This window comes from Neofelis nebulosa, chromosome X, assembly GCF_028018385.1.
Source record: "Neofelis nebulosa isolate mNeoNeb1 chromosome X, mNeoNeb1.pri, whole genome shotgun sequence".
NCBI classification, from domain to species: domain Eukaryota; kingdom Metazoa; phylum Chordata; class Mammalia; order Carnivora; family Felidae; genus Neofelis; species Neofelis nebulosa.
Window position 1 is genome coordinate 32,014,348 of NC_080800.1, and position 26,520 is coordinate 32,040,867.

A 26,520-nucleotide genomic window follows, 5' to 3' on the forward strand; every position below is an offset into this window, starting at 1 on the left:
AAGTTTAAGGTATATAGTATGATGGTTTGCTTTACATATATTGTGAAAAGCTTACAACAATAGGTCCAGCTTATATCTATCTTCTCATATAGTTACAATAAAAAGAAAAGAAAAAAGGAAAAAAAATCTTGTGGTAAGAACTCTTAGGATTTACTCTCTTAACAATTGTCCTATATGTCATGCGGCAGTGTTAGCGATACTCATTATGTTATAATTACATTGTAGTGCTTATTTCTCTTGTAACTGAAAGTTTTTATCTTTTGACCACCTTTGTCCCTTTCCTCCTTGCCCCAACTCTGCCTCTGGTAACCACAAGTCTAATCTATTTTTCTGAGTTGTTTTTGCTTTTTTTTTTTTTAATTTTTAAAATTTCTTTGAGAGAGAGAGAGTAGGGGAGAGGATACACAGGAAGAGAGAGAGAGAAAATCTTAAGCAGGTTCCATGCTCAGCACAGAGCCATACAGGGGGCTTGATCCCATGACCCTGGGATCATGACCTGAGCTGAAATCAAGAGTCGTTGGCTCAACCGACTGATCCACCCAGGCACCCCCTGAGCTGTTGTTGTTCTTTTTCTTCTTAAATATTTATGTATTTATTTTGAGAGAGAGAGAGAGAGAAAGTGTGTGTGTGTGTGTGCGTGTGCATGGGAGTACATGTGAGAGCAGGGGAGAGGCAGAGAGAGAGGGAGAGAGAGAATCCCAAGCAGGCTCCATGCTGTCAGCACAGAGCCTAACATAGTGTTCAATCCCATGAACAGTGTGCATAATGCCTTCAAGGTCTATCTGTGTTGTAAATGGTAGGATTTCCTTGTGTTTTTTATAATAGCTGAATAATATTCCTTTATAGATATAGGTATAGATATATAGATATCTCAGAACATCTTTACCCATTCATTCCTCGATGGACACTTAGGTTGTTTCCATATCTTGGCTATTGTAAATAATGCTGTAATAAACATAAGATCACGTACATCTTTTCCAAGTAAGAGTTTTGGTTTTCTTCAAATAAATACCCCAAAGTGTTAGTTTTATTTTTAATTTTTCGAGGATTGTCCATACTGTTTTCATTAGTAGTATAACTGAACCTAATGAGTTTATCCATCCAATGCACAGCAAGCCAATAAAAAACCTGACCCTGAGCTTTTTTAGTGAAGAAAGATAGTGTATTTCTTGGTATGGCACTACCCTGGCGAACAGGGAACTAATGCTCAAAATCCTGAATTCCCTGATGGCTTACAAGTAATGGTTTTAAGGCCAGAAATCAAGGGTAAGGGGTTTGGAATCATGGGTTCTTCTGATTGGTCAGGGATTTGGTAAACGTCAAAACTGATGAACTGGTGCCAGGTCACCTGTTTCTTCAAGATCCTGGTTGGGTGGTCATTTCCTTCATTGGTCCAGGTCTGCAAAACATCTCAGCATTGTGTGTGAGTGATACTATCTTTGTTACCAAAAATAGAGTATATATATATGATGGTTATGATGACTGTGTATGCTGTTTCATTTCTTGTTCCCTTGGGCTACATTTTCATTATCTTTTTTTTAAAGTTTATATATTTAAGTAATTGCTACACCCATCATGAGGCTCGAAACACAACCCCAAAATCATGTGCTCCTATGACTGAGCCAGCCAGGTGCCCCTACATTTTCATTATCTTTTTTTTTTTTTTTTTGAGAGAGAATGGGTATAAGGGAGCATGAGGCAGAGAGAGAAAGGAGGGACAGAGAGAGAAAGTGTGTTAGAGGGAGAGAGAAAGAAGCAGGTCTCACCCAAAGTGGGGCTCGTGCTCACCCGATATGGGAATGGAACTCTTGAACCGCGAGATCATGACCTGAGCCAAAAGTCAGATGTTAACAACTGAACCACCCAGGCACCCCTACATTTTTGTTAGCTTAACCAAAGCATATTCTAAGTTGCTTCCTGGCATTTTTCCCAGTAATCTTTACCCATGGCTACATGCCTTTCAGCAGACTTCATTCTGGTGACAGTTTCAGTGACTGCACCAATTTATATTGCCACCAACAGAACACAAGGGTGCCCTTTTCTCCATATCCTCCCCAACACTTGCTATTTTCTGTTATTTTCATAGTAGCCATCCTAATGGGTGTGAGGTGATATCTCGTCATGGTTTTGATTTGCTTTTCCCTAATGACTAGCAATAAAACTAAAGTTGTAATAGGGAGTACTCTCTGAATGATAAAAATATGTTTACACACACATACATATATATATGGATATATCAATCATATACAATTTGTATACCCCAGTGTATTTGTGTGTGTGTGTGTCTAAATATCTATGTCTTTATTGATACTTTAAACCTGGAGATTTATACCAAAAAAATAGTTTACTCTTAGTTGTGATATAATGAATAATTTTTATCTTTAAGCCTTGCAGGAATTTCTAAAATCACTATGGTGAATATTGTTGATTTTATAATTAGAAAAAAAAAATTTTAATATGTTCAAAGCCTATAGCTAAACAGTATTTAATAATTATTATTTTTGTTCTCTTCAGTAAATCTTTGCCAATCTTACTCTAACCAATAAATTCATATTCAGTGTACATTTTTAGCACTGTAGGAATTAAATCAGCTACATCGCAACATTGCCTTATGTGATAGTCACAGCAGTCACAAATACTAAGTATTATTACTTGTGTGAAAGCTAATTTTTGTGTTAACCTAATTGGGTTCTGGCGTCTAGATAATAGGTGAAACGTTATTCTGGATGTTTCTATGAAGGTGATTTTAGGTGAAATTTACATTTAGAGCTGAACTTTGAATAAAGAAGATGGCCCTCCATAATGTGGAGTTCTTGGCTAATCAGTTGAAGGTCTTAACAGAGCCAAGACTGATCGCCCCAGAGCAAAAAAGGAACTCTACCAGTAGACTGCCTTTGGATTCGGACTGTACTTCTTTCCTAGGTCTACAGCCTACTGACTTAACCTGCAGATTTTGGACCTACCAGGTAAATTTCGTGAGCCATTTCCTTAAAATCAATCTCTTTTAAAGAGATTTTTAAACACCATAAAGGCATTTAAATCACTGTCATAGAACTGAAGGAGCAGCCAATACAAATGTGAGCAGAGATTTCCTCAGTAACCAAACATCAGTATAGAGTTGGTAACTTATTCTCTGTGCATTAATGGTTTCAAGGTAGTTAGCTGGTGTTTGTAAAATAAATAAGCTCTGAAGGCAATTGAAAATGGGAAGGTAAGTTTCGCCCTCAGGAACTTCTCACAAGTATTTGGGATGAAAATTCACAAGGACTTTCTCTTGTTTCCCTCTCATTAGCTGATTGTTCTGAAAGTCTGAATTAATTAGTCTAAGATCCACTAATTCTATAAGTACTTCTTGTGAGCTAAAGTATTAGAATAGAATGGAATACAATACAGTATAATATGGTATGAAGCAATGCCATAAGATACAATGCTCTTGGTAGCGAGGAATAATTTTTCCTCTACCCTTCTAAATTCTTGGCCAATACCCCCCTGTAATAATGATGATGATGATAATAATAATAATAATAATAATAATAATAATAAAAAAGATTAGCAGGAGAAAAACAAAAGTTGAGTAACTTGTATTCCTCCCCTATACATGGGAGAGACCCAGGAAAAATGAGTAACTCCCTGAAATAGCCAAGCCCTTACCTTAAAATACCAGCCCCACCTAAAAACACAAAAAGATGTTGGGGGATGAGGAGCCAAGAAGGAGAAGTTACCCGGAAAAGCAAGATTAACAAGAATAAGGTTGTTATGCAGATAGAGGTCACTGTCTTCTCCACTGATAGGCATTCCTAAGATTTAGCCCTCCCAACATCCTAATACAGAAAGGGAGACACTCTTACAAATGCAGATTTCCTTTATAAATGTAAATATCTCTTACAAAAGGGTAACTTCTCAGTTTTCAGAGTTCTCCTGTGTCTGCAGTTTTTTTTAAATAATCAGCTGAAAATAATCCTTATACCAAAGACATAGTTTGGAGTGGCAAATTCTACTCCCCTCCACCATGAAATGCAATTCACTACAGTGTCATTCGATGCCGTACAATACAATACAATGCAATGCCATGCTATGCTCTGCAAAACACAAAACACTCTCTTTCAAAAGAGAGTGACTGCGAATTCCACTAGTCTGGGCTCCTTATTTCAGATGAGGAAACTGAGCCCCAAAGAGGCTAGTGATTTATATGACTAAGGTCAGCAAACATAGTAGTCTCTGGAATCTTTAAAACATGACAATACTGATATGAATATACATACAATTAACTGAAGTTGGAGGACATCTAAATCATAAACTAGCTCAACCCTGGAGAATAAAGAATACCAAAGTAGAAGCTGAACAGATGAGGCTAAACAAGTAGAAAACCTGAGTGGACCAGGGTTCCAGTGTCAGGATTTGGGAGTGTGACTTTAGACATCACCAGTGACAGAAATGCCTGCTTTTTAAAAAATATTGGGAACCCAGATGTAAACATTACCTTCTCATCACTTAATCCATTCCCTGGTCCAACTTCCTTTAGGGTGAATTGCTAGGATCCTTTTTCATACTTCCAACAACAAAAGAAAAATCTTGTAAACTATTCCTGACTCTGACCTTACACTAGATTCTTATGGTATAGGAAGTGTTCCACTGAACTGTAATACAATACTTAGATATTTCTATGTATAATATGTGAATGCTTGGGCAATTAGGGGGAAAATGGTTATTTCTTTTGAAATATTAATTCTTAGAAGTAAAACATTGTTGGGGTGCCTGAGTGGCTCAGTCATTTGAGCGTCTGATTTCAGCTCAGGTCATGAGCTGGTTTAGCCTTGTGTCCGGCTGTGTGCTGACAGCTCAGAGCCTGGAGCCTGCTTTGGATTCTGTCTCCCTCTCTCTGCCCCTCCCCCACTCACAGTCTGTCTCTCAAAAATGAATAATTTTTTTTTTTAATTAAAAGAAAAAAAGTAAAGCATTCTTATTTTAGTGGGGTGGGGGGGTGACATGATGAGTTTCTGGGCAGGCACAGGACAGGGAGCTTTTATAGGGCCTGCTCATGGCCATGCAAAATGGCATTTCTCTTAGCACTCACAAACTAATACAATCAGCTTTTCACCCTCCCCTTGGCTCTCTTGACAAATTAGTTCATCAAAAAGAGTTTGAAAATGATATCTATTGATGTTTCTCAAATTTTTAGGTTAAATATGGTATTCTGAAGCCTACATTAAGAAGCCTACATTTTTTGTTTTTTTTGTTTTTTTCTTCAGATGATGGTGCTAGCAATATCCGAGTCTGGTACAGTCTTGAGATCCATAGCTCTCCGGGACCACCAGTAGACATTATTGAAATGAAGTGCTCTGCTCTGGTAAGAACCCATTAAATCTTCATAGGCTCTGTCTTTTTGCAAACCAAACTTTTGTTGTATGCTTAAATTGCTATCCCTAAAAAGCATACATATTAAATGAGTATATTAGGGTAAATTATTCAAATTATAGCAGTTGTGTTTTAAATCCAATAATATGGACCTTAAATGCTTATGGAAAACATCTTTTAGCTCTATAGTATCTTATAGTGGCTTTACTGATGAGTATTCTACATGCATGTTTTAAGAGTTACCAGAACAAACTTTACCTTAGCCTACATGCTTGCCCTCACACATATAATAAAAGCAGGATTATGCTCTTGTAAGGGATCAAGAATATCCTGTCCCCTCAGGCTCATACTAGCTGAACTAAGAATCAAATTGACATGAGACAGATTAACAGGAGAAAATCAAATTTAATAGTGTACATATGGGGAATGCACATTCATGGAAATTCCAAAATGGGCAAAAGGAGATACATATGTCACTGTGAGTTAAGGAGAAGAGGGTAGGGGTCTGAGACTTCAAAGGGAAGGAATGCAATTTACAGAAAGATGAAAAAGTGTAAATATTTGGTTAGCAAATGTTTGCTGGGCCTCCCAGAAACAACAGAGAACTGTGACCAAACAGGACTTGCTAGGTTCCTCCCTGTCTACCACCCCCAGTTCATAGTGTAATGTAGTTTTCTGTGGTGATAGCTCTCTTCCTGGAGCAGATCTTCTGTCTAAATTCTTCTTAGGCAGTTGTGGGGAAGGTAAAAAAGACTTTCCTCAATCTACTGGGTTTTGATTGCTTTGTAACTCAAAATAATCTTCATGCCAAAGTGGGCCATCTTGAGGTCCCTACAGTCTCTTGGCTCTTGTGAGAAGGGAGATGATTCCTTTTCAGGAATACCAAATGAAAGCTGTGCTGTCTTAATTAACAGTAAGTTTACAACCTATTGGAAATATGTACATACTCCAAGGATAAATTGTCTGCTGTGACTGCCCCAAGTGTGCATGTCCATGAGACATCTACTCTTGCAAGAATGTTGAGCGAGGCTTTAATCAACATTTTCCTTTGATTGGGTTGATGGGCTTATTCCTAACACTCTTTCAGTACTGATTCTTCCTGGCTTCTATAGCAGGCTTTTCACTCTGAAACATATTTGGAGTAACTGGCATGGATTTGGGGCTTTAAATAATAGTGACTAAGAATAGGATTGTCTTATGTGAATTATTAAAGTGTTATTAAATCTGGGGCACTTGGGTGGCTCAGTAGGATAAGCATCTGAATCTTGGTTTGGGCTCAGATCATGATCTCAAAGTTCATGAGTTCAAGCCCTACTTCAGGTTCTGCACTGACAGCATGGAGCCTGCTTGGGATTCTCTCTCTCCCTCTCTCTGCCCCTCCCCTGCTCATGTTTGCCCTTTCTCTCTCTCTCTCTCTCTCAAAATAAATTTTAAAAAAAGTGTTACTAAATCTGTTATTATTATTATTAATTAATAAAGTTAAATATTGAGGCTTGTTTTATTTTTTTCTCTACATTTTGTTTATTGAGACAAACTAATTAAAAGGCATAAACATAGGGCATGTTTACATGGACATTATAACAAACATATACATTAAAAGTGTAGGAATGTGTTGCCTTCCTGCTAAACAGAAAGTGCCTAAGCTTTTATATATACAAAAGTTGTACAATTTAATGTCCTAAAGTACAATAGATCATTTATAAAATTATTTTACACTAAGTACTATTTTATTTTTTACTACGTAGTTCAACCCCCTCGAACTGTTTTGTATAATGACACACAGATACCTGTCCCTGATGTAGGAAGTCTGCCTCAGATGTAAGGTGTTTGATGCTTGAACTGACACAGTGGGGTATAAACGGAAGTCATCCAGTTTGATAGTCAGTCCTGCAAACATTCTGCAAGATTAATACAACTAAATTTCACTTTTCTTAACTGCAAGATTAAAACAGAAAAAAAAAAACCCAAAACATATTGCAACTAAAAAAATCACAGTGTCTTGGTTTTAGTAACTTTTTTTTTTTAAACACAATGTTTTATTTATTTATTATTTATTTTTTTTAACGTTTATTTATTTTTGAGACAGAGAGAGACAGAGCATGAACAGGGGAGGGGCAGAGAGAGGGAGACACAGAATCTGAAACAGGCTCCAGGCTCTGAGCTGTCAGCACAGAGCCCGACGCGGGGCTCGAACTCACGGACCGTGAGATCATGACCTGAGCCGAAGTCAGCCGCCCAACCAACTGAGCCACCCAGGTGCCCGAAACACAATGTTTTAAAAACATGTGTGGCATGATGGTGTAAAGAGTATCTGTTTCCCTAACTTTTGGTTTCTACTTTATGTACAGAGATAAAACATCCTGCTAAGAAATAAAAAGCACGTCTTAACGTGCACAATCATTGCTGGGTTTCTACAGGGAGTACAGATAGCTGTCTCCCTGAAAACACCACAAAGCTGATACAAGTGTTTTCTTCAAAGAAAAAAAAAGTGATGTCCATATTTACAAAGTTGAACAAATCTGCACAATACTTGATTGAGAAACGGAAGGAGAAATTAAAAAAAAAAAAAAAGATACACTCTGCTGTTCTGAAGGGGCATACTACCTAGTTAGTGGTTAGAATAAAAACTGTATACAATTTAATATAAGACATAAATTCTAGTGAGCAACTAACACATCTTTCCTTGTTGTAACATCAACAGGCTTTGATTGGGAGAGAGAGGGGCATATCACATCCCAGTGCCTCCAGCATCTTCCAATTTAAAGCAATATATTTTAACTGTTCCAAAGTACTCCTTGGCTCCTGAAAGGAGTCCCACTGGCCTCTGTTTGTTAGGAGTCTGTTGAGGCTTGTTTTAAATGAAACATGAGGGGTGATAGGCATTAAGGAGGGCTCTTTGTGTGATGAGCACTAGATGTTATATGTAAGTGATGAATCACTAAATTCTACTCCTGAAACCAATACTATACTATATGTTAACTAACTTGAATCTAAATTTAAAAAAACAAATGAAACATGAAGACGATATTCATGGCTATTAGTCATGTTTTAATTTGATTTAATTTTCTTATTGTTAATACTCAAATATTTAAATTGATAATGGTTATTTTCATTTTTAAACACGCAGATGGATTTTTCATAAAAATCATTATTTAGAATCTTGAACTTTTGCTCCAACAAATATAAAGTTTTTAAAAGACTAAAATAGTCTGTAAATCAATTACTTACCCACTTCATTTCTGGGTAAATCTCCCCTGAGTCAGAAAACGGGTGGTCAGACTATTGAGATGCACTGAAATGTAGCTTGCAAAAGTGTTCTCTTCTAAGTGGCAAATGATTTAATATGATGATAGAGTCATTTCACCCAATGAAAATGCCCCATTTCCATGACTCTACTATCACTGCAGAATAAAATCTTTCTTAAGGGTTATTTTTAATTTGGCATAATTTTATGAAACTACTTACTGTGGAAAATGGTTACTATATTAACAGCAATCTCTTTACCAGGACACAGAAGGAAAAAAAAAAACATTTAAAATCGGTCCAGGAGAAATTGAGACCATGAGGTGGCACCTCAAAAAGATGGACATTGGCTTCCTTATTAACTGTATGTTTAAAATAGATACAGAGATGATCAGAGATCTGCAACCCAAACTAACCAAAAAAAGGACGTGATTCTAAAATACTTACAGACAAATAACTATTCACATCTTCTCATGAAATGGTATATAATGTGCCCCCCCTTTTGGGAAGAGTTGTCAACCCTTTGAGCAAAATTGATAGAAATTGAGATTTTTTTTAACTCTCAACTTTGAATGGTAAAGATTGTCACACCAACTGAGAAACACATCATCAGTATACTTGATGTAGATAAGTAGGAAGACTGAACAAAAAGACACCATCTGTTTCGTTTAATGTGCTTCAAATATATTTTCATTTTTAAAAATAATATTTGCATATACACTTTCAGGAATGCATTGTTTTTATAAATAATGGCCCTTGTCCATTGTCTATAAAGGACTTGCCCCTCCCTATGTAATGTATTTTATTATTATTGTGTGTTAAGTAAAAATTCAACCGAGTAAATTTGAATATTTAATTGGCTTTATTAAATGATTCATGAATCAGGCATCATCCCATTTAGCCAGTAGAGGGAGCTCTGAAGAGATGTACAGAATGGAAGGTTTTTATAGCTGGAGGGTGGGGTAAGAAAGTTATTAGTAAAAGAAAAAGACTGTTCCAGACAAGGTAGCTTTTCCCTAGGAAAAAGAGCAAGGGGTCTTATCATGTAGATCTGGTCATCTTCCTTTGAGGGACAGAGAAGGGGGCATATGGCACACTCATTGGTGCCCATCAGAAAATTCCTGACCAGTTAAGACTACTTTTCTGGGGGAGTTGATACTGCAATTAGATTATGTATTAAGCGCTTAAGCTTCCCCCCTCCCCCCACTTTGAGGACTTGGCTGAAGTGACGCCATTTTGGGTCTGTGGTTATTTTTGATTTTGTTTTGTTTTTCTAACACATGTAATTCAAATTCAGTTTGTGTTGACTTCATATCAGTTCTTAATTTAAACCTTTCCTGGTTTGGTACCACAGTGTGATACCTATAACTCATCTCGTTTGTGTACGTACTTCTGATTATTATTGCTTTTATTTTTCATTGTGAATAGCTAACATAGTTATTTTATAAAGATATTCAATAATTTACTTTCAAAGTCTACATAGATGAAAACGCGATTCCTGAGCCCCCATTCCATTTACCAGTTTTACATTGTAATGCAAGAATAGAACTTAGCATCCTGAATTGCCGGATTGCTCCGTTTGTCGCTACAGGCAGGTGTGCTATATTAAGTAATCAGTTTCAGCTGAGATAGGTGGGGAAGGGGAGTCTTTTTTGACTAACTCAGTCCATTTGGGCTATGAATGACAGTGATGTTGTTGCCCAGTTATTAGGTTTCCCCACCTTTCTACTGGTAATTACCTAAGGTAAAAATGTATGCACTTATTAACTCTCAGACATGATGATCTAGTTGCTGGAGATGGTATGGATTCTTTTAATTTTTTTTTTTATTTATTTTTGAGACAGAGAGAGACAGAGCATGAACGGGGGAGGGTCAGAGAGAGAGAGACACAGAATCCGAAGCAGGCTCCAGGCTCTGAGCCATCAGCCCAGAGCCCCATGCGGGGCTCGAACTCACGGACCGCGAGGTCATGACCTGAGCTGAAGTCAGATGCTTAACCGACTGAGCCACCCAGGCGCCCCTGGATTCTTTTAAATAATCCCATCAAATAAATCTTTGTGCATTTCTTGAAGTTTTCTGAATACTATCAAAAGTATGCTAAAATTGTTGTCCTTACCTAATATTTTTTTACTGCATTTGCTGTTTTGCCAAACTTTTGAGAAATATTTTATTTAAACCTCAAATCGTCAGATGTGGCAATGGAGCTTTCAAGATACTAACCCATCTCTGATTTTCCATCTGTATCTCAGCTTTTGTTACATTCAACCCAATTTTCACATCTTCCTTAGAGATGAATGTTTAGAATCTCCATTAAAATAGGTTTCGTGTAAGAAATGTTTACATCCTCGAGGCACATAAATTTGTTTACTTCTTAGAGTAGGTTCCAAAAATCAGATTATATTGACACTGAACAATAATTGGTTGTGAGTCGTCCACTCTCTAATTGGTATAAATTAGCCAGCCAGGTCACGATCTCGCGGTCCGTGAGTTCGAGCCCCGCGTCGGGCTCTGGGCTGATGGCTCGGAGCCTGGAGCCCGTTTCCGATTCTGTGTCTCCCTCTCTCTCTGCCCCTCCCCCGTTCATGCTCCGTCTCTCTCTGTCCCAAAAATAAATAAAAAAACGTTGAAAAAAAAAATTAAAAAAAAAAAAATTTTAGCCTCCATAATAAAATATATATTTTATGATCTCATTTTATTATGTTTTTCTTTTCTTTGTGTTTTTATATTCTTTATTTTTTCTGGGTGAAAGATCATATGTCATGGGTGTTGTACATGATACTGAAATTTTTCTTCCTCATGAAATGTTAGTGTAAAATGTTAACATTCTGCTTTGAATTTATCTTGACAAAATAAAATATAGACTGTATATTTATGTGTACATGTACATATATATGCATATATATATATATAGATATATAATCATGAACATGCTGTGAAGGCACACACACAAGTTGTGTCTTTCCACAATGTCAGTTTTATTCAATCATAATTATAAAGGAGGTTCAAGATTCCAAATTCAGTGACATTTCCCCATGTGATTAAACTTGGCTTCTTACACAGCACACAGAGCGGAACATAAGACAAGCCACACAAACAAGATAACAGAAGGGTATAAGAAGTTAACAAACCAAACACGAAGTCAGTTTGTGGGCGTGCAGTTGAGATAAGGCCGCTCTGTCTGTCTAGGTCTGCTCTCAGTACTTAACTGCTTATTATGTTCAAGCAGTGAAGGATCTCAGTTCTGTTTGGAGATCAATCGGACAGAGCCTTCAACGGCAGCTGCCTTTTTTAAGTGGTCAGACACAGAGAGGTCATGTCTGAAGAGTCTGACAGCTTGTTACAAAAATCCTCCCCTTTTGAAAGGGATTTAATTGGTCTTAGGCCTCTGCAGACTTGCTCTGGTTCTGCTTGGTATCATTTCTGGTGTGTCAGCTGATGTTGATCCTGGCATCAGCATCTCATAGCTGCGGTACTTTTAACTGCCTGCATCATTGCTTGACACAGGCTCCTGCTTGACATGAGAGACTCCATTTTGCTCTCTACATATACACATATGTATGTGTATGTATATAGAGAGCAAAAGGAAAGGGAGAGAGATCCTATCTTCAACAGTTAAGCAAGAGGGTACTTCCTAGGGATCATTCCCTGCAATTAGACATATTTCTATTTGTCACTGCTTTTTTGGTTTTTTTTTTTGTTTGGTTGGTTGGTTGTTTTTTTTTTTTTTTTTTTTAGAGAAAGAGCACAAGCAGGAAAGGGGCAGAGAGAAAGAAATAGAGAATCTTAAGCAGGCTCTGCACTCAGTGAGGAACATGACATGGGCCTCATTCCCATGATCCTGGGATCATGACCTGAGCTGAAATCAAGAGTCAGAGATCAAGAGTCAGAAATCAAGAGTCAGATGTTCAACCGACTGAGCCAGTTGCCCTTATTTGTCACTGCTTTTAGTAACTACTGCACCCCCACCCCCCACCTCCAAGGTTATGGGAAATGTCTGAATACACATGAATGGAGTTTCTCACTTTTTCACAGCTCCTCAGTGTCTGTCAAATACATCCTCACCTTCATATCATGCCCCACTCTGGCATTAGCAGCATGCCTTGATTGTACCTCTGCATTCCGTATGTCTCAGGTTGGATATAGGGTACTTCCTTAGGTATAGGGTTATGCGGGTGGCAGTTGCAGAAGAATGACAATGGTGTTTCTAGTTTACAGCTAGCTGCCTGTTTCCTCTGAGTTCTGAAGTGTTGGCACCTACTTTTCAATTTAGGAAAATGACTGAGACATACTATAAGTTATCATTTCCTCTGAATTACATGGTACCTTTATAAATACCCTTTGGTACAGTTTGTTTATTGCTTGGTGATGTTTTTCAATTGAATAAAATTAAAATTGAAAATTTCCTCAATAACATGGTTAACTTAATATTGCATGTTTTGGACATCAGAAATAATCCCTTTAATTTTTTTTAATTAAGTAGGCTCCACACACAAAATGGGGCTTGAACTCATGACCCTGAGATCAAGAGTCACATGCTGTACCGAATGAGCCAGCCAGGCACCCCAGAAGTAATTCCTTTAAAATTGACTCATGATTATCTTCTGGGAGATGACATTGATAGGGTTTTAGAATGGTGGTGGGGGGGGGGGAGATGCAGTTGGGAGTGACAGCCAAGAATTGTTAAAGACATCTTTGGTGCAAAAAGGTGATTTTATTAAAGCATGGGGACAGGACCCATGGACAGAAAGAGCTGCACTAGGGTTGTGAAGAGTGATTGATGATATACCTTCAGGTGGGAGGGAGTTAGGGATGACGTAAGTCTCTAAGGAATTTTGGAAGCGATGTTTCCAGGACCTTGAGGGGCTAGCTGTTGTTAGGAAAACATCATTTATTACCATTTACTAAAACCTCAGTCATGAGACTTTTCAGATGTGTATCAGCAGTCCGTAAGCTCAGAGTATGATTGTCAGCCTATATCTTGGGGAGTTGAGACAAAGGAAGTTTCCAGAGGAATTTTTATATGTTAAAGTAGACTTACAGGATCTTGGAGGTTAGGATAATGTTAAGCTAAGATTCTCTTTTGCCCCTAGCTAAGTGTTATCATCAAGGCAGCTGAGCTCCTAGAGGAAGGTCACACTGCCCGTTTCAAGGACTAGTCAATGGTCTGTAGGCAGTAAGGGAATTTAGTTTTTCATTTGCTTTAGTTTCCCACATCACCATGGCAAGCATTTAAACCCCCTTACATCCTGGTAAGGGTGATATTAGGGCTCCAGGAAACAGAGTCTATAGGTTTCTGGAGATTAGTCTATGGATAAGATTACTTTTTTTCTTGAAGTTTACTAAGTTATCTGTAAACTGAAGGAGATTCCTGTCTTGCATGACTGTGATCTCTATCAGTTAACCATTTGTTTTTCCTTTCCTTTGTTCTTGGGCAGCCAGGAGTGTCCAAGGAATATCACACATATCCCACAGGGGGTGGCAGGAGGATGCTGTTAGCCTGTCCTTTGCCCTCAGCTTGCCTTATGCTCTCTCATCAATATGGTGGAAAATACTTCCTGCTAGTGCATATTGAATTGTCATTGACTCCATTAGGCTTTTATGGGCAAAACATATAATGTGATTTACTCTGACCTAGTTAGAATAGGAAGTGATGAGGTTTTCAGTGCAAATACTCAGTGAATTAAATTTTTTCTGTTCGGAGAAGCTGTGAACTGCCAACCAAATGATAAAGTTAACCCACTGTCTTTCTCACAGCTGTCCTTACCAATAACTTGCATGAAAGGAGGTAGCCTAGGTTAACTCAAGATTTTTAAATTCCTTTGAGTAGGATTTTATCAAAGGTTGCTGTATTATTTAGTTCAAAGTTCTAATTATCCAGAATACCAGACATATTAACTATTAGATTTATATACAAACACTAAAGTCTCTAATAAATTGCACATTTATTTTTTAAAGAGTATTTATTATCTCTGGTATCCCTCACACTATTCTACACACTGAGGAACAGTGATGAATAGTACAAACAGGACCCCTATTTATATGGAGCTAACAGTCTAGTAGAGTCAGAAAACAGAAATAACATTGAAATAGGATATTTCATGGGAGATTTTTCTGTTGTCTTACATTTTCTTTTTAGAGTTTATTTATTTTGAGAGAGTGCACATGAGCACGTGGTGTAGAGAGAGAGGGAGAATCCCAAGCAGGCTCTGCATTGTCAGTGTAGAGCCCCATGTGGGTCTTGATTTCAGCAACTTGTGAGATCATGACCTGAGCTGAAACCAAGAGTCAGACACTTAAGCAACTGAGCCACCCTGGCACCCCTATTGTTTTACATTTTTAATTAAAGACACAAACCTGAAAACCATAGATAATTCTGTGTCCATGTTATGAAAGGTGCTGCTATGCCATTTATTAAGGACTCACTGAATGTTTTAGTTATGGTATTTTTAGGGGCGCCTGGGTGACTCAGTTGGTTAAATATCCAACTTCACCTCAGGTCATGATCTCATGGTTCATGGGTTTAAGCCCATACCTGACTCTACACTGACAGCTCAGAGTCCAGAGCCTGCTTCAGATTCTGTGCCTCCCTCTTTCTCTCTCCCCCTCCCCTGCTTATGTGTTCTCTCTCTCTCTCTCTCTCTCTCTCTCTCTCTCTCTCTCTCTCTCTCTCTCAAAAATTAGACAACTTAAAAAAAAATAAAATAGTTCTGATGTTTTTAGCTGACATAACAAACTGAAATTTCAGTGGCCTAACACAATAAAAGTTCTTAATAATTGTAACACTCTGGTGCATTTGTTCCCAGTTGGTGGCTCCTCCCAGTTGTGGTTCCATCAACCTTTAGGAAGTCAGCAGTTCCTGCATATAGATGGAGAAAGAAAAAGAAACAAAAAAGAATTTCCACTGGTTTCTTAATCATCTCATCACAGAGGCAACATACATCACTCTCTCTCATGTACTATTAGAGAGAACTAACCACCTGGTTACGCCTGGGTGCAAGAGAGTTTGGGAAATGTAACCTCTGGTTGGGCAGCTGCTGCCCCATGTTATCTTCATGTTATGAAGGGGAGCACAGTTTTGCTGGAAAGATGATATTTCTGCCATCATGGAAGATTAAAAATATTTAGGCTATCACCCATGTCCAGCCAGCCAAGACATTGGCTAGAACACCAAGACAGGAGGAGGGGTTTCTTTAAAAAGTAGAAACTGACAGCTTAATGCCCACTGGATTTTGGTGAGTTCCTGCTAAAAGACTAGACCGTGGATGGAGGGAAAATGGCTAGAGGAACAGCAGCTGCACTTCCACTGGCATATGACAAGACCTTGTAAATCAAAGTCTATTCTACTCAGTGACAGGAGCCAGGAGACTGGGCTCGGACTGTTTTAAAAGGATCTACTCAAGATACATTCTGCTAGGGTGAGAAGAACCCAGGGGGAAAAGTCTACATGGGGTAATGCTAGAAAGGGGAAAAGAGAAGGACCCAGAATGTCAACTGGAATGGATATCCTATGGATATGGATCAATCCATATCAATTAGGTAAATAGCCTTTGTTCTTTTACCTCACCTCCCATCTGCATCCTGTAACCTGAAGGAGCCATATTAGTGCAGTGATTGCAGGAAAAGTTAGAGCAAGGAAGTTGAAAACAGCAGGTTATGTCTACCTTCCTCCTCACAAGCAGTCTGAAAAATTACTACATGTCCCCGGGATAGGGAGGAGGTGCCAGGAGGAAATATTGGTAAAAGCATTCATTCAATAGGAAATGAAAGTATTGATTGATTTTGTACCTTTTTAAACATCTGACAATGAGACTGATCCAGCATGGGGAACTATCCTGAGTTAACAGGTTGGAAGAGGGAGATCCTGCCAGGTTTGGAGGTCAGTAGTGGAAGAGTCCATCCAGTTTATCTGTTACCATGATAATAAATGCCTCAGCTAAATTTAGTGACAATTGTACCCACAAAAATTGTCCAGAGTTTCACTGAGGGACGCATGAGGACTGGGGAAATGTACCCAGGTAGAGCAATTAACAAATGTACAAGCCCTTGGAACAAAATGAGCTTGCTGGGAAGGGAGGTAGTAAGAAGGAGCCCAGGCATCCCAGGAGCAGAAAAGATTGTTGTGAGGCTGGAGCTTGGACAGAAATGGCAAGGGGTGACTTTCATTCAGAGGTGCCGGCAGGGCCACATCTTGCAGGACCTCAGAGGGCAAGATAAGAGATTTTATTCCATGTGCAATTAGAAGCCACTAGAGGGTGGAAAGAAGGGGAATGACCTGATCTAATTTCTGTTTTTAAATCTCTCAAAATGTTTCTGCTATTTTAAGAAAATAATAAACTTATCAATTATATTTAGATGCTGAAAACATTTTATATCTGTTTTAAGATGAATAGAGCTATTCAAACTTCCTCTGCTAAAGTTTATAATTTGCAAAATTCAATATATCTGTTTGTACATATTTTGAATTGTATTCCAATCTTATCTGAGTATTTGAATTCTTTCAGTGTTGTAAATTTCAGCATCTTATGACTGCCTTCATGCTTTAAAATCTTTACTTATATTCCACAGGATTAAATATTCATAATTTATTACTTTTGCAAAAGAATTATGAGAAATGGAAGCAGTTTCTTAAATCAGTCATTATGTTAGCTAAAGCATTCCTTAAGTACAATCCAGAGAAAAATACTGGACACCTTACAAAGGAATGCTATTGTTGCACCTAAAAGAGGCCACGTGAAGACAAAAGACAGTTTTGAAGTCATTGCATATAGTCACTATTTCACTTGAATTTGTAAAAAAAAAAAAAAAAATCCAAACTGATATATATTTAATTATAAAAAGCCTTATAAAACCACTCATTAAAGGGCACCTGAGTGGCTCGGTTGGTTAAGCATCCGACTCTTGATCTCATTCCAGGTCATGATCTCACAGTTAGGTTCGTGAGTTTGAGCCCCACATCAGGCTCTGCCCTGATGGCAAGGAGCCTGCTTGGGACTCTGTCTCTCCTTGTCTCTGCCTCTCTCCCACTTTTGTGTGCTCTCTCTCTCTCCCTCAAAATAAATAAATAAACTTTTAAAAAAAAAAGCTAATCAAAGTGGAAGAATATGACATTGGCAAGACATGTACCAGCCAAATATTTCACACTTTTTATATAGAGAAAGCATGCACAGAAATTCAACTGACTTTATACTTCCTATTGAATGAGAGTTATTTGTCATAAAATGGAATGGGGGTGGCAGGATGCCTTAGATAATAAGACTATTAACCATTTTTGCAGTTGAATTCTTTATACCTTCTCTTTTGTATGCTGAAAATAGTTATGCATTTTTGGATTATATAGATAACACAAAGAAGGTATTTCGAGAATAAACTTACAAATTTTCATCATCTCATCAAATGATGAATGACAGAAATCTCTTTAACTTATTGAATGCATGAAATATTTAATAAAATATCTAATTTTTATGGCCTTAAGAAATATAGTTAGAAAGTTAATCTTTTCCAAATTAATTTTGACAGTATCTTGGCAGGTGTATATTTAAAAGGGATTATTCATACAATACTGATTTTAAAGGTGTAATTTGGGGATTTTTATCTATTTAAACTTAAAATATTCAAAGTATAATGAAAGCTAGAAATTATTTTTTTATAATGTTGTAGTTAAATTTGACATATATTTTACCAGACTAGAAATACAGCACTTTTTTTTTGAGGTTTATTTATTGGGGTACCTGGATGGCTCAGTCCGTTAAGCATCCGACTTCAGCTCAGGTCATGATCTCATGGTTCGTGAGTTCGAGCCCCACATGGAGCTTTTCACTCTCAGCAAGAGCCCACTTCAAATCTGCTGTCTCCCTCTCTCTCTGACCCTCCCTCCCCTCTCAAAAATAAAAACATTAAAAGATTTTTTAAAAATAAAATGTTAAAAAAAATGTTATTTTTTTGAGAGAGAGAGCACAAATAGAGGAAAGGCAGAGAGAGGGAGGAGAGAGCGAGAATCCCAAGCAGGCTCTGCACTGTCAACTGTCAGTTGCAGGGCTCAAATCTACAAACCATGACATCATGACCTGAGCCAAAGTTGGATGTTTAACCGACTGAGCCACCCGGGCGCCCTAGAAATACAGCACTGTTAATTGGAAACTTAAAGCTTTTTACCATAATGAAACATTTATTTCTATTGAGTCTATTGCTGGTTTTGAGACGACCCCAGAGAATTCAATTATAGGCTTTCTCTAGAGATTGTAGTGCTTCTTACTGCCAGTAGCTCAAAGCAATTAATGATTCCTTTCTGTAAGGCTGCTCAATTGTGAGGAGGTGTCCAGACCTACTGTGTAAGAGGGAAGTGATCGAGTAGTGATATTTGCCATGTTACAGCAAATACTCGGTGCCCGGGAAGAGACAAGCCACATGCACTCGGGGAATCAGGAAAGACTGTTTATTGCGCACTGGTGCTCACCCAGCAGAATCACCTCCAAAGCCTGAACCCCAAACCTTGGTATCGGCTGGCCTCCTTTTATGGCTGGGATGGTAGGGGGTTGAGAGACAAAAGAAAAAGGGGGGGGCACTTATCAGTGGTGCTACTCGGGTAGTTGGTGGAGGCAGGAGGCAAGCAAAATTACAGAAGCCAAAAGCACGCAAGGGGAGTATCCGGCCTTGGACATCTAGCTGGTACCTCTTATCTTGCTTTTACCAGCTTTTCTTCTCATTCTTCCCTCTTAATTCTCAAGCTACTCTGGCAGACTTAGAGAAAAGTCAGTTTGTGGGCGTCAGGGAACCCTTTGCTGCCATGGGAAGAGGGGCAAAGACCCTTCTGGCTTCTTCCTGCTGCACAGGGATGTTGAAGGGAGCAGTGAGGCAGCTAGGGTTCTTTGTAATCCAAAGGAGAGTAGCAACAGCTAGAATAGTCCAACTGGAGCATCATTTGGAGTTTTATAGCTTCTAGGCAAGAGGAAACAAGCCTGGTTAGCATATTAAGGATACAAGGACCAAACAGGAGGGCTATGAAAAGCATTAGGAGAGGACCAGCTAAGGGGAAGAGCCAGGATGCCCGATTCCATATGTTGCTCCAAGAGTTCCGTGAATCTGCAAGTTCCTGTCTTCATTTGTTGACTTGCTCCCTTAACTGCTGGGCCATATCTCAGACTATCCCTGATTGGTTGACATAGAAACAACATTCTTCATTTAGGAAGAGACATAGTCCTCTTCTTTCAGCAGTAAGCAGGTCCAGCCTTCTTCTGTTTTGTAAGACTACCACTGCTAGGGAGTCTACTTGGTCTTGTAAAACCATCAGAGATTTGGTAACCTGTTCTATGTCATCTGTTAGGTCCTTGGATAATTCATGATAATAAGTGGTTGAGGAGATTATTCCTCCTATTCCAGTGCCCACCTCTGCCGTTATTCCTAAGGCAATTAGCAGCCGTATGACTTGAATGGTTCTTCTGGACTGAGTGTATGCTGCGAAGAGTACTATAAGAAACTGGTTGTTGGGTACAATATTTATCTGAGGAGTGATGAAGGCTGGGGTGCAGATGCCCATCCAATTGGCTGGTAGACACAGGTAGGCATCCGACCCACATACAAAGAGAAGCCCTGGTAGGGGTCGACACCAGGGTTGGGTTATAGGAAGATGACTGAATTTCTGACAGTCAAGAGTCTGGTTGCATTTGCCAATGGTCAGATTGCCAACTGGCTCTTTTCCAATTTTGTTTGTCAGGCACCTGGGAGCTGTTTGGGACAGTTCGACTCCTGTTAGTACAGGCCTCACCATGTGGGGGTGTGGGTCTTTAGTTAACAGGGTAACATTTACAGTTGCCTGTGTTGTCAGAGTAGCTGTGTAATGGGGGGTTCCTGTGGACAAGCGGAGCCAACAGGCTTGGCTAGGCTGGGATTGGTATCATTGAGGAGGCGATGTGTAGTGTTTAACATTTGATCTAGATGGGGATCTAAGACAAGTTGGTCTGATTTATGTTCAGTCGGGGGTTGAAGGGTTAGGACAGAAGTGACCCAGCAGTCATGGGGTACATCAGGGCAGGTTGGATCAGGCAGTCCCCAATAGTGCGTGTGTGTTTTTTTAAATTTTTCCCATCCAATAAGCTTTCCATTTCTGGTACGGGGGGTGACCCCCTTGGTATCATAATATCTATTCGGCATGCGGGGGTACACAGTGGCACAGGGGCATGGTGGTAGTGTCATTTTATCTCTGCAGACTGGAGGAGCAGGAATTGACACAGGGGGGAGGGGTTGGAGCAAGAGTCGGGAAGGGCACATGGGGAGAAATGGCCTCTTTAGGAGGCCGAGTGGGGTAGCAGGCAGTGCAACCCCGATGTTTGTCCCTCATGAAGACAGTAGATGGGGTTCAACGGTTAGAAGCATAGAGTGACTCTTTGTGCCTTTAGGGGACAAGGGCAAATGATAACTCATGCATTTGCATGGTGGGAGTGAGAAGACTCCTCTTGAACAGTTAGGAACAGGAGTATGTGTAGCAGGGACAGGAGATAGGGCGATCCCATCTTGGGGTAGGAGACGGTTATAAAGGCAGAGAACAACATGCAGAGGAAGACATCAATCAGAACTCAGATAATATACATCTAAAGAGAATAAGGCATCCTGACACTAGTAAGTAGAGGAAGGCTAACAAGAGTTTGTGACTGAGGCGCCAGTCTGCGGGAGTAACTTGGGTCAGCCCTACAGCAAAGAGTATGGCAACAAGTATGCAAAGAGAAATAGGTAGGGGATGACGATGAAATCTGAGAGAAAATGATTTGTTATAGTTTATTTAAGTTGCTTGGTGATTTCCTCAAGCTTCTGGTTACAGAGAGTTCTCAGGTGTTGGCTGCAGGCTGCTTTTCGGTTGCTATCTTCTTAAGGGTGATCAGTAGAGCATTGTTCTGGTTAGCAGTTACTTTCCATTTCAAGTGGTTGTCAGGTGACAGGTGGTGAAGCCTTTACTTGAGAATGGTGGATCCAGGCAATAAGCCCTGCAACCTGGAGAGCTGTGGGCATAGTTAGCACAACTAAATAAGGTCCCTTCCATGTAGGTTTAAGTGGTTCCTTTTTCTAGTCTTTTATCCAAACCTGATCCCCAGGTTTGTGGGGGTATACACTTATTCCTAGGGAAATAAGTATCCTGTCTCTCACCCATCTAATGTATCTCAAGTACAGTTTTCCCTAGTCCTTGGAGTTGTTTTTGTGTTTCTAAATTCCCTAGCTCTGTCAGGTCCCCCTTGAATTTGACTAGTGGAGGGAGTCTTCCATATAGGATCTCAAATGGGGAGAATCCTATTTTTGCCTGGGGTGTACAGCATATTCAGAGAAGAGCTAGGGGTAGTATATCTGTCCAGGGCAAGTTAGTTTCCTGACATAGTTTTGCCATGGCTGATGTAAGGGTCCGGTTCATACATTCCACTTTCCCTGAACTCTGGGTCCGGTAGGCTGTGTGTACGTTCCATTGGATACCTAGGGTTTTGGCTACTTGTTACACCACCTTGGCCACAAAAGCTGGGCCTATGGTTAATTGCATTCCATATCTGGGAATGAGATCACTTAGCAAGGCCTTGGTTATTTCTCTTGCCTTTTCGGTGCGTGTGGGATAGGCTTCAACTCAGCCCAAAAATGTGCAGATGATTACTAAAAGATATTTGTATCCTTACTGAGTCTCATTTCGGTAAAATCTACCTCTAAACCTTTGAAGCATGCCGAAGCATGCGTGACCACAGTGTTGGATTCCCAAAGGCCCAGTGGGGCCTTGTTTGGCATTATTTTGAGCACGGAGGAGGCAGTGTTGAGAGAGGCACAGAGGGATGGGAGTTGAGCAATTACAGAGTAACGGCTAATAAGGTTTCAAGGGCAGTTTTTCCTAGGTGGGTGAGCTCATGCTGTTGGAGAACCCCCCCTGGTGGGCTAGCTGCTCCCGTACATAGACTCTTTGGTCTGGAAGTACCCACCATCCGTCTTCTGTCTGGCCTCCTTTTTCTGCTGTGCTGTGCCTGTTTTGTTTCTTGGATTGTGTACTTTGGGGAAGTTGGCAGTTCCAGGGCCAGCATGATTTTTGAGGGTGTTGTCTGTTTTCCCGCTGCTTGTTTAGCTGTGATGTCAGCTCATCGGTTACCTTCTGACACTGAGTCCTTTCCTCTTTGGTGTCCCTTGCAGTGGATGACTGCTACCTCCCTCGGATCCCAGACTGCCCTTAATAGTTTTAGGATTTCTTCCCGATTTTTAATTTCTCTTCCTCATGCGCTCACAAGTCCTCTCTCCTTGTATAGAGCCCCTTGTACATGTAGAGTGGCAAAGGCATAGCTCAAGTCAGTGTATATGTTGGCCTGTTTGTCTTTACTGAGTTCCAGTGCTCTTATTAGGGCCCACAGTTCTGCTCTTTGGGCTGACCATTGTGGTCCTATGGAAGGGCCTTTGCTTCTATGACCTCAAAATCAGAGACTATTGCAAAACCACTATGTCTTTTGCCTTCATTCATGAAGCTGTTACCGTTGGTATACAGGATGAAGTCAGAATTTTGTAAGGGCCTGTCTGATAGGTCTGGTCAGCTAGAAGAGACTTCATCAAGTACTTCTAGACAATCATGCTCTGAGGGCCCTGCCGCTACAGGCAAGAAAGCGGCAGGGCTTAGAGTTTTTATGGCTTCCAATCTTATTCATGGGTTCTCACGTAGCAGTCCCTCATAGTGTATCATCCGAGCATGCGTTACCCAGTGTTGCCCTCTGACATCCATCAAGGCAATGACAGAATGGGGAACCTTAAGGTTTAGGTTTTGCCCCAACGTGTTTGTCTGCTTTCTTGGTTAAAAGTGTGGTGGCTGCCAGGGTCCTCAGACAGGGTGGCCATCCTGCCACAACTGAGTTAATCTGCTTTGAAAGGTATGCCACTGGTCTTTGCCAAGGCCCACATTCCTGGGTGAGAACCCCCAGAGTCACCCCATTCTTCTCATGTATGAACAGGTTGAAATCTCATGATATATCTGGGAGTCCCAAGAGCAGTGCCTCTGTGAGTTTTTTTATACTTTTGAATGCCTTTTCTTGATTAGGGCCCCAGAAAAGGGGTGCTCTCTCTTCCCCCTTTAGTGCTTTGTATAGAGGTCTGGCCAACTCTGAGAACCCTGGGATCCATATTGGACAGAATCCTGCTGCTCCCAGTAACTCTTGGATCTGCCAGCAGGTAGTGGGAACTGGAATGGCACAGACTGCCTGTTTCCTTTTGGCTCCCAGCACCTGTTTGCCTTGGGTAATTTTGAAGCCCAAATATTGAACTTCCTCTTGGCAGATCTGTGCCTTTTTCTTTGACACCTGGTATCCCGCCTCTGCTAATAGCCTGAGTAGGGCTCTGGTTCCCTCCCAGCACTGGGTCTGCTTGGAACTGGCTAGCAAGAGACTGTCCATATACTGGAAGAGGGCACATGCTAGGTTCCATCTTGGAAACCTGGCTAAATCAGATGCTAGTGCCCCACTGATTAAGGTTGGTGAATTTTTGAATCCTTGTGGCAGTCTAGTCCAAGTGAATTGTTCCTTTGCCCATGTGGTAGGGTTTTCCCACTCAAAAGCAAATAGGGGTTGGCTGTTAGGCTCTAGCTGGAGACAGAAGAAGGTGTCCTTTAAATCTAGGCATGTGAACCATTCTGCTTCAGAGGGTATGAGTTTTAGTAGAGTGTATGGGTTAGGCAATGCTGAATGCAACATGAAGGCTGCTTCAGTAATGGCTCTCAGGTCTTGTACACGGCAGTAATCATTTGTCCCAGGCTTTTTCACGGGCAGCAGGGGAATATTCCATGGGGACTGACATCGTTTTAGAAGTCCCCATTTGAGTAGCCTTTCCAAGTGTGTCTGGATCCCTAGGCGTGCCTCCTGTGGGATCATATATTGGTGTATTTTGACAGGTTCAGCCCCAGGCTTTAGGTCAATTAATATAGGGGGGATGGTTTTTTGCCAGACCAGGGGGGGTTTCCTTCTGCCCAAACTGAAAGGAATTCAGCTTCTAGCTCGGGGACCACAGTTGGCTCCCCGGGAGGGTAAGTATATAATTTCCATTTTTCTTCCCATTAAATCGTCAGGGACAAAATCATGGGTTGGGCCTTTTCTTTTAGGCGCAATTGTGTCTGTCTGTTTGAGGAGAAGGTTATCTTCACCCAACTTGGCTAAGAGGTCTCTACCTAACAGTGAGACCAGGCAGTCAGGTAGGTACAGGAATTCATGCACTACTTGGTGACGCCCCAGCTGGCATTGTCGCAGACCACAACATGGCCTTTGGGTTTACACCTCTGTGCTCCTACGATGGTGACTTCTCGACCCAACAGAGGTGCCACCTTGCATGTCACCACAGAGCGTTCGGCCCCAGTGTCCACCATGAAGTCTATTGTTTGGCCCTCACCTTCATTTTGACCATGGGCTCATAGGGGCCTAGTTGGATAGAACCTGGTCTTTCCTTATCAGAGTCCACTCCTGCCAGTCCATTCAGGTCAGCCTCAGGTGGTCCTGGCTGGTAGTGGCTGGGTGGAGCAGAAGTGTTTGGTCTCCCTTTTTGGCATTTGGGGCGTTCATTTTTCCAGTGTCCAAATTCTTTGCAGTTGGCACATTGATCCCATCCCAGTGGCGCCCTTCTTTGTTCTTGCATCCCTCGTGGTTTCCGTGGGGGAAAAAACCACCACCCCCACTTCCGGAGGGGGTGGTCACCTCAAGGCGGCGGCCAGGAGAGCTGCCTTTTGTTTCATTCTTCGGTCTGCCTCCTTTCTGGCAGCTTGATCCTACTTTACAAAAACCTTGTTGGCGATTTCCAATAATTTTGTGGCATTTTTTCCATCAAATCCTTCCAATTTTTGGAGCTTCTGTCTAATGTCACCTTGGGCCTGTCCCACAAAGGCAGCATTGACCATGCACTGATTTTCAGGGGCTTCTGGGTCAAATGGAGTGTAAACTCTGAAGGCTTCACATAATCTTTCATAGAAATCAGCCAGATTCTCTTCTGGCTTTTGTAAGACCTCAGATACCTTTGCCATGTTGGTGGGCTTTTTGGCCCCTGGTTTTATTCCCTGGAGGAAGGTGAGTCAGTATTTTTCTAGTCTGGCCCTTCCCATTTCTGTGTTGGGGTCCCAGTGGGGCTCTTCTTCGGGCATAGCCTCCCATACCCAAGCCTCAATATCTAGATTCCCATCTGGTACCTGAATCTGGAGCCATTTTCTGGCTTTGGGGACAATTTGTCAGTGTTTTTCCATGTTGAAAAGGGTAAGAAGAAGCTGTTTGCAGCTGACCCAAGCAGGGCGGTGAGTCTGGATTATGGATTCTAGGAGATCTGTCATCACCTGTGGCTTCTCAGAGTAGGGCGGCGTGTGGTATTTCCAACTGAGGAAGTCAGTAGTAGAGAACGGTTGGTAGTAGAAAAACAATCCCCCCTATTGTAGGGTCCCATTGGGGCGTATTCTCTGGCGGCCCCTAGTCTCCCACAATGCCATCTGCATTGCCATTGGGGGCTTTGGACCTTGAGCTACGGACCTAAGGCATCTTCCTACCAGTTGAGGTGTCCCTGGTTGGGGTGGTCTGACTGCTGGCAGAGCCGAGACCGATGGGGGTGGATTATCAGGCAGGGGAGGTTCCCCTCCCTTGATTGATGGGGTGCTGGGGGCATATGGTGGTGGAAATGGAGGGACTTCTGAATTTTCCTGGAGGATGGAGGGCAGAATTTTCTGCTATGAGGTCTTCTTCTTGGCCTGTGCCACTAAGACCCTACATTGTCCCTTACTATTAACATCAACCCAGACCCAAGTAGGCTTGACTTGGGCTATTTCCAGCCACTGATCCATATATAGGAATTGATCTGGGTGGCCAAGGTCTCCACTAACTACTTTATAGACAGCTCAGATTGTGGGGACATCTCAGGTGCCTGCAGGGGACCAACCTACACCAGACATGGGCCATTCTAATTCAC

The 26,520-nt window shown here is 40.8% G+C and overlaps 1 protein-coding gene across 1 annotated transcript in view; it reads left to right on the forward strand.

Moving 5' to 3' along the window:
- CFAP47 (cilia and flagella associated protein 47) overlaps window positions 1-26,520 on the forward strand; it is a 540,470-nt gene that overhangs the window by 387,432 nt on the left and 126,518 nt on the right. The window contains exon 53 of the mRNA XM_058712583.1: window positions 5,250-5,347. Within this exon, the coding sequence (XP_058568566.1) occupies window positions 5,250-5,347 (98 nt within the window). The remainder of the gene's footprint in view (window positions 1-5,249; window positions 5,348-26,520) is intronic.